This window comes from Ceratosolen solmsi, unplaced genomic scaffold, assembly GCF_000503995.2.
Source record: "Ceratosolen solmsi marchali unplaced genomic scaffold, CerSol_1.0 scaffold63, whole genome shotgun sequence".
Lineage (NCBI taxonomy): Eukaryota > Metazoa > Arthropoda > Insecta > Hymenoptera > Agaonidae > Ceratosolen > Ceratosolen solmsi.
The window spans coordinates 1,740,072-1,748,721 of NW_011948437.1; the positions used below are offsets into that span (position 1 = coordinate 1,740,072).

General features: G+C 29.2%; 2 protein-coding genes across 2 annotated transcripts; one reads left to right on the forward strand and one right to left on the reverse strand.

Annotated features, from left to right (window-relative positions):
• Positions 1-211: 211 nt before the first annotated feature.
• On the reverse strand, positions 212-3,789 carry LOC105365289 (gastrulation defective protein 1 homolog). The gene is made up of 2 exons (XM_011503404.1): positions 3,776-3,789; positions 212-2,373 (listed from the first exon to the last, which is right to left on the reverse strand). Exons 1-2 carry the CDS (start codon positions 3,787-3,789, stop codon positions 222-224), a joined length of 2,166 nt encoding a protein of 721 aa, XP_011501706.1. The 3' UTR covers positions 212-221.
• Positions 3,790-4,437: 648 nt separating this feature from the next.
• Grip91 (gamma-tubulin complex component 3) lies at positions 4,438-7,998 on the forward strand. The gene is made up of 10 exons (XM_011503343.1): positions 4,438-4,700; positions 4,776-4,942; positions 5,011-5,143; positions 5,220-6,137; positions 6,281-6,473; positions 6,567-6,771; positions 6,844-7,065; positions 7,130-7,261; positions 7,352-7,612; positions 7,708-7,998. The coding sequence occupies exons 1-10, from the start codon at positions 4,622-4,624 to the stop codon at positions 7,882-7,884; spliced, it is 2,487 nt and encodes an 828-aa protein (XP_011501645.1). The 5' UTR covers positions 4,438-4,621; the 3' UTR covers positions 7,885-7,998.
• Positions 7,999-8,650: the final 652 nt, after the last annotated feature.

Sequence of the window (8,650 nt, forward strand, 5' to 3'; positions counted from 1 at the left end):
AAGCACAACTCTTCATCTAATTGCAAAGATCTATCCCTACTTTTTACTACCCCTAGGTTAGTTTATGTAACATAAAATAAATATATTTATATGTATGAAATAAAATGAAAAATAAGAATTAAAAAATGATCAGTTTTTAATACTATTCAATTAAAAAACAGTATTACTTATATACAATTATTATATTAAATAATTATTTTACAATTAATGTTTAACTTATATTATGATTTTTGCTTTTTATTTGATGGTTCATCGCTATCATCTTCAGCATTATTTTGAAAAATTTGTTCAGGCTGATTCTTTTTATATGCTGGAGTGATCCAGTAAGGATCTTCTTCCGCTATCTTAGCATATTTTAAAATAGCCTCTCGAGGATCTTGATCATCTTCGATTCTTTTGCTTAATCCTAAATTTCTAATTACATAAGAGCTGAGTGTACCACCTGAAGAAGCAACTCTACCACCTTGTCCAGATGTGATTGGTAGATCCGGTCTTCTAGATTTGACGGGATCTAATCTGTCTTTTTCCATTTGTTTTCTAATGGATTTAGGTCGATCTTGTCTAAATAATGGCAATGCATGAGGCGTAATTATCTGTTGCGTAGACATCATCTCGACATGTTTCTGTTTATTTTTCTGTTTCACTGCACACAACTTGGCTCCCCGTAAGCTTTTCTTTATATCATAATATACCTTCACTATACCATTGCCACAGCCAACAAATATCTGATTCAACTTTGGATGCCATAAAGTTTTAATTACATGGGAGTTAGTGACTTCAATTTGATGAACTAATTCGGAAGTCTTTGTATTGTAAAACAAGCATCGACCTGCAGACCGTCCCTTTATCAGAGATTCACCGGTTAAAATCATGGAATCATCTGGACTGAACATACAATCGGTAGAATCATATCTAGAGAATAAATTTGAAATTGTAAAAAGCGGTGCTTTGAAAGATCTTAAATCCCAAAGCTTGAGAGTATCGTCGCAGCTGCGAGAGGACAGCATAAAACCAAGGTAAGAAAAACTAAGACATGAAATATCTGAGCCCTGCGCATGTGCAGTTCTATTAATTAGCGATGGATTAACAAAATTTTTCCTGTGATCCCACATCTGTATCGAACCATCAGCACAGCCACATGCAACAACGTTACCCTCCCTACTGTAAGCACAGCAAGTTGGTACAGTTTTCACTCCATTTTGAGCTCTACATTTTATTACTGCTTTATGAGCTTTCGGTTTATATAGAACCCAAATTCTACATGTACTATCTTGAGAACAAGTAAGATACTCTTCTTTAATAATTGGATGCCAAGTTCCACTATTTAGAGAAGCAGTATGTCCCTTTGTTCTAGCCATATCAGTAATATATTGATCTCCTTTTATCGTTTCACATTTCTCAAAACCATCTCTATCAAGAACCTTTGCTTGCGCTGATCCAGAAATTACTAAAATAACATCACCAGTTATTGAATATTGAAGGCATCTAATAGGATGGTTTTCACATGGCTGCAGAGTTCTAAAACTCTTCAAAGAAGTATCCATTCCACCAAAATCCCAAAATGAAAGATCATAATCAACCGATCCTGAGGCAAGTCTAGCTCCAGAAGGATCAGCTGCTATAGCAGTCACAGCTTTAGTGCCATGAGTCATTGACATTTCTTGATTAAAAGGGATCCTATTAAACAGATCATTTTCTTCTTGATCATTATCATCTTCATTGTCGTCGTCGTCGTCGTCGTCGTCGTCGTCGTCGTCGTCATCGTCGTCGTCATCATCATCCTCATTATCGTTAAAACTCCTACTTTCATTATTTCTGGTATTTGATGTTGATTTTGAATTTTCATCCGCATTACAATTTGCTAATGATAATGGTATTGGAGGGCCAATTAAATCATCGTCATCGTCACTGCTATCGTCGCTTGTACATAATTTAATTTCATTCGAAGTTTTACTTTTATATTTAAAAGTATCACTATCTTTTACGTTCACTGATTTAGTACTATCAATTGTTTTTTTGATATTTTCCATCATTTCTTTTACATCAAAACATCGAGCTTTTTTACCAAACGATGACATACCCATGATTACGTTTAATTTATTATTCTCTTCTTCATCTTCATGCTTTATTTCCACTATCGCTTCAGTATTTTGTTCAATTGGTTTTTTACCAAAAGTACCAAATCCTGAACTACCTTCTGAATCTGGTTTATTTATTTTATCGATATTTGTATTTACATCTTTCACTGATTCTAGTTCAGAATTTATCGTTGCTACATCAGAATTCGATTGATTCGCATCTTTCTCAGCAGCAAAGCTTTCAATAGTTTTAGTATTCAATTTAAAACTAATTTTACCAAATTTCGAATTATTGGTTAAAATTTCTTTCTTTAAATCATTCATTTTAAAAGCTGAAATTATTAAGCCTACAAAGATTAATATATTAAATGGCACTTAAAAATCATTTTAGATTGTAAATATTTATAATTATTCAAGAAATTTCTATTTATTTATTTAGCTGTTTATGACGTAGTTATATTTCACACTTGAATTAAAAAGTTATAAGGTAAATATTTACGTTCGTTTTAATCTTCGAGTAATAATAAAAATATATGTAAATTAATAATTACATAAATTTTTACGACAGCCTAAATTTAAGCGCAAATTATTATTCGTAGTCTATCCAACCTACAGTAGTGTAAAGAGCAATAGTTCTTATTTTACCCAATCAAAGTACAGGATTAGCTTTACTTTATTAGTCACTGTTATATTTCCAATGAAATTTATATCGAAGACCTCTTATTTATGATATTACGTCAAAAATTGTTCATTGAAAGTAATTTCACTACTTTCGCTAAACAACGAAGAATAATGGTCTTGTTGATAAATAATTTAATCCTAACCTAGAAGCTGTAGAAAACATATGCCATCCACTTTAATTATTTTCCACAAAATTTAAATCAAAAAGAAAAATGATAATTCTAACTTATAATCGCAATATAGCTGTAAGTCTAGTAAATTTCATACGTTAAAAAATAGCAAATATATAGTGGAAAATATATATTAAATTTTTAAATTCCAATATAATATAAAATATTAATATATTTTAATATATTTGCTCTAAAATAACGTATATTATTGACAGTCAAATATAATACATAATTTTTACTTTACTCATAGTGAATTATTTCTTCTGCTTGAAAAGCGAATATACATAAAATTTAACGACAAAAAAAATTATTTAATAAACAATCAAATGTTTTATAATTAATAAATTAGTAAGTGGTTTTTAATTTTTAATTTTTTTGTAACAAAATAATAACTTAGATATTGTGAAGTTTTAATTTTCTAAAAATCTGTAATTATTTATGCATTTGTAACTGCAACACAATTACAATTTTTGTAATTAAAGTTTTTTATTTTTTGTAACTATGTAAATTCAATCAATCACTTTAGAAATCTATTATATTTTGTTTAATGAAAAATAGTATTAACAGAATATTATTAAATGGTCAATGTATACAGAAACTTAATTATATTTTTAATTGTCGTTTAACTATATGAGATTAATAGTAAGATTTTTTCAATCTTAAATTCTTAATTCTTTCAGCAGAACGTTTAATTAACATAATTATATAAAATTTAAAAACATGGTGTTTAAAGGGATACGATTATTTAATTTTAAAAAAGAAGAAAATAAATACAATTAAGCTATTGATAATTTACAAAATAGGTAGTTGAAAAAATTGAAGTAAACTAATTTAATGTGTCGTTACTGTTCGATTACCATGTCTTATCAATAAAATTTTTATTCCTTAATCGAAAAAGTCAAAGTATCTGTACTGTCTCATTAAAATTTCTGGATGAGTCTTACATGCTTTTTTATTTCATCATCAGCTGACGCACTCCAACGGACGACTTAACGATTCGGAATTGCCAGTAAAAAGACTTGACACTGGACCGCTATGGGCGCATGCGTAGTAGGGATCTGAAACCAAGTAACGCTCCATTCGTTTAATGCTTTTGTCCCACCGACAGCTTAAATTGCTAAGATCCTTTGATATTAAAGATCCGAGTTAGTCGATTATATTAGACTTTTTGTCATAATTAACAGTATGTGAATACCTCGACATTCATTGCTATGGATTTAAATAAATCATCGTTTATGAAGGAAAATAATCGATACTAAGCTATTTTCATTAGTGAATCTTCCGAGAACCGTCTCGTCGATTAACTGAGTAATATTTCTTTTTTTGTTTTTGATTGGCGGGGCTAAAAATTATCACTCACGACCACAATAATTATACTGAAAATATTTTTAAAAAATAATTAAAATGTAAAGTACATAAAAATAATAATTATTATTCAACTAAATTTAAATAATTGAAATAGAAAATTAACTATTATTTACAAAGACAAACAATTTTTAAACATGAAAGAATGTCAGTGTAGTTTTATTTAAAATTCGAAGTATAAATGATTAAAAAATTTGGAATATGTCGACAAGACAGCGGCTCCTCCCACTTTAAAATACTAATACGTAGTTAATGCGAGTTGTATAATAAACTTGGACGATTTTGTCAAAATAAGTAACCGTTTGTAAAGAATCGAAAGTTGAAAATATGAGCGTCACAGAGTTGGAGAATATTAGTGATATATTAGAGAAACTCGTAGCTTCTGTATGTGGTGAACAAAAACCAGGTAAGGTTAATAATGTCTTAATAAATTTTGTTTGTTGATTTAAATCTTTTTTTTTTTTTTTTTTTTTTTTTATAGAAGTCATTCAAAAGTGCATGCGATTTTCATTAAGTTTATTGGCTACGACACAAGGAATCGATACTTTAAAAGAAGATGAAACAATGATTGCTAGTCAAATTAAAAGTACATTATCTACACAAGATGCTACTCTATTCGATGAATTACACAACAATTTAAAAGATGGGGTATGTATTTTCAAAAAATGTTATCTTAAAAATAAATTAAAGATAATTTTCATAAAATAATATTATAGGACTTCAGGAACCGTCTTGGAATACTACGTTTTCTGCTTCAAATGAGTCAATCAAGCGATCGAATTCAAGATGATCGTTTTGTATTTTCAGAAATGAGATTAGGATTAAATATCCCATTTGCCTCAACAAGTGGTACTAATACTATTGACATAAATAAATTATCCATATAAGAATGTAAGAATTGTAACTTAATTCATTTATTTTATAGGATATTCTTGTCAACTATCTAGTTCTCACGCTTCCCATACACAAGTGCCATTTTTATCAACAGAATCAAATATGTTATTAACTTCAAATAAAATAATTGATGAAGATAGTATATCGGAAGACATTCTCGTTCAGGATCTTATATATTCATTTCAAGGTATAGAAGGAAAAGTTTTAAAACTTGACTCTAGTTATGGATTTCAAATTGATCCGACAATAAGAATAAATCGTCCACAAAAACAGACTGTTTTAAGACTCAGCGAGCTTGGATATTTATACAATGTTATTCAACGAGGATTAGGAAGAATTGTTAGTGGCAGTAATGGGAGAGTTGCGGACAGTTTTGTAGCAGCTCTTCATAAGGAACTGGCCGAGTATTATAGATTTATAGCAAACGCACAAGAAGAAGTAAATAGAGTAAAGGATCCTTTAGGATTAGATAGAGTAACGCTTTCTCATCTTCATTTATGGGCTTATGATCCTCTTGAAACGCTTAAATGGCTAGCCAGTATTGTGCGAACTTGCGTGGGTCAAACTGGAGGAGCTCTTGCTTCAATTGTTTATGAATTCAGTCATCATGGAGATCCAAGAGTAAAAAAACTTGTTAAAAGAATATTAGAGAGTGTTTCAGAACCACTTTATAATATGCTTTTAAGATGGATAACGGATGGTGAATTGGATGATCCAAATAAAGAATTCTTTATTGAGTCGTGTGCGGAAGTTGCTGGAGAGAGAATGTGGCATGAAAAATATCAAGTGAGAGATTCAATGGTTCCATCGTTTATTAATAGAGCACAAGCAAGGAAAATTTTGGGCACTGGAAAAAGCATCAATTTTTTAAGAGAAGTGTGCAAGGATTTTTCTCCCTTACAAGGTCGTGAGACCGAAGTATTTAAGGGCTCTTCTGAAAAAATTGGTGGTATAAATTTTCTTTTATATGCTTGTGAATATTTATTTCAATTATTATTCAAAATATTTTTATAATTTATCATAAATTTATCATTGCTTTTAGTGCATAAGTAAATTAAAATAGTTCTATTAATTCTATTAATTTAATTTCAGTTGAAGCATTTTTTGATATGGATCCAGATGGACCACTACAAACAATGATGGATGTAGCTTATAAAGAGACATCCATAAGAGTTGTTGATATTCTAACAAAACAATATCACTTAATGGATCATTTACAAGGTATCAAAGGATATCTTTTATTGGGACAGGGACATTTTGTTCAGCATCTCATGCATCTATTAGAGTAAGTCAGAATTATATTTAAAGTTCATTCTAAAATTTAAATTTATGTTTAATGTACATTAATTAATATATATATGTATGAACACTTTTTCAGACCAGAATTAGCCAAACCAGCTAATTCTTTATATCCTCATAATATTGCTTCAATTTTGGAAACTGCGATTAGAGCTACAAGTACTAAATTAGATGAATTAGATGTTCAAAAAAGATTAGATGTGAGATTATTGGCACCTTCAGATAATGAAACTGGATGGGATGTTTTTGCTCTTGACTATAATGTGGATGGACCTATTGGAACGGTAAAAACTTTTAAAATATTTATTGTGATATTTGATTGTTTGACTTACAATAATCATTATGAACAACTACAGATATTGGAATCAAGTCGTCAAACATATCAAGCAGTATTTTTTTCCCTTTGGCGAGCTAAGCGAATGGAGACAATTTTGTCTGCGATATGGAAACAGCAAATTACATCTGCTAAAATGTTTAGTAAAATGCCTGAAATATTACCAATACAAAAACATATTCACTTAATCACAAGCAGTATGGTACATCTGGTTCATCAAATGCAGTATTATTTTTTATTCGAAGTAAATCATTTATTAGTAATGCTTGTAAAATTATCTTTTTATTAATAATTTATTTTACAACTAGGTTATCGAATGTTCTTGGGATGTTTTTGCTAAACAACTTGGACAAGCGTCATCTCTTGATGATATTATAATAGCACATACTAATTTTATCGAATCTGTACGAAGAGGTACTCTTCTCGATGAGCAATCTCAAGTAATTTAAAATCCATTCACCCTGACATATTAAATTATACAATTATTCTAATAATTTTTTTTTATAATAACATCTAATAATTATTTGTAGGAATTAATGAATCATCTTCGCTCTGTATATGGTCCAATTCTAGAACTGCAAACGCTCGAAGAAACTTTTCTTGCTCGTGCTACTACAGAGTACGAAACAAGAGTAAGTTCTGAAAAATTTATTAATACAGAAAGTGAAAATAAAAATCAGTGGGGTTGTACGAAAAATCAAGACGTAGATAATGTAGAAAGAAAGAGTTTATTTCTTAAATATTTAAATACATTGGCAATGAAACTTAAACTGTTATCAAGAACATATCAGGTAATATAGTGAAATTTTACCTCAGATTCTATTTGATAAATAATTTAATAAACAATGATTGAAACAATTCAAATAACATCATTCATTTTTTGTAGGATCGAGTTAAAAAATTTTTACTGATGCTTGCTTCTGCAGAAGATGTTTCCTTGCAGCTATTGAGTGTTCGATTGGATTTTAACGAATATTATATAAGTAAAGATAGTAGACTCGTAGCTCCTTTAACATACCAGCATCGTAGGCAAAGTGATCAATCTTTTCTTGCTGATAAGTGACAAACAATATTAGAAGGCCAAAGTAAAAATCAAGGAAATCTCGATTCACAATTCTCAACATTATTTATTAATACTAATACAAACAATTGTCATAATTTTAAAGAGCCAGGAACTTCATTGAAATATAAAACATTTTTAAAGAAAGAATATTGGAATGTCTTAGAAAATTTCATTAACATTAAAGAGAATAATTCAAGAGCAAAAATATTACAAGCTCGAAAAATTAACTCCGTTATTAGTGATTTAGATTTAACAAAAAATATACCTAAATCAAGCGTAATGCCTCCAGATGATTTGAAGTCAGTATTGAGGAGAAAATCAAAATTTGATGTAAATAAGAATATAAATATAAACATGGAATTAGATACCGAGTCTCAAAAATGTATACATGCGAATGATTTTACTAATAATAAAGCAAGTACTTTGCAAAGAAATAGAAATGATATTTCTGAAGTCCATAATTGTCGATTAAATGCAGAAATTCTAACGTCAGTTGAAAATTACAATAATCAAACCGAAGTATCATCGCAAACTACATCTTTTTCAAGTATAAACACCATATTACAAGGATCGTCGGAAAGTAAAAGTTTTTTACCATCCATAAAAAAAGAGAGCAAAAAAAAACATTTTTGCTGTGTTGGATGAAATTACCTGAGAAATACTTTATTGACTTGCTATACTCATCACCTTAAGCTGTGATTACCTAGTTGAATTAAATCATGTAATTAATTTATATATATAAGTGAAGAAATTTATGAAATTACTT

What these genes read in the sequence shown, in the direction of transcription:
- Grip91 (XM_011503343.1), top strand. Translation starts at nt 4,622, where the DNA reads ATGAGCGTCACAGAGTTGGAGAATATTAGTGATATATTAGAGAAACTC. An exon ending in CCCATTTGCCTCAACAAGTG is followed by an intron (nt 5,144 to 5,219) that starts GTACTAATACTA and finishes TTTATTTTATAG; the next exon opens with GATATTCTTGTCAACTATCT. An exon ending in CATCTCATGCATCTATTAGA is followed by an intron (nt 6,474 to 6,566) that starts GTAAGTCAGAAT and finishes ACACTTTTTCAG; the next exon opens with ACCAGAATTAGCCAAACCAG.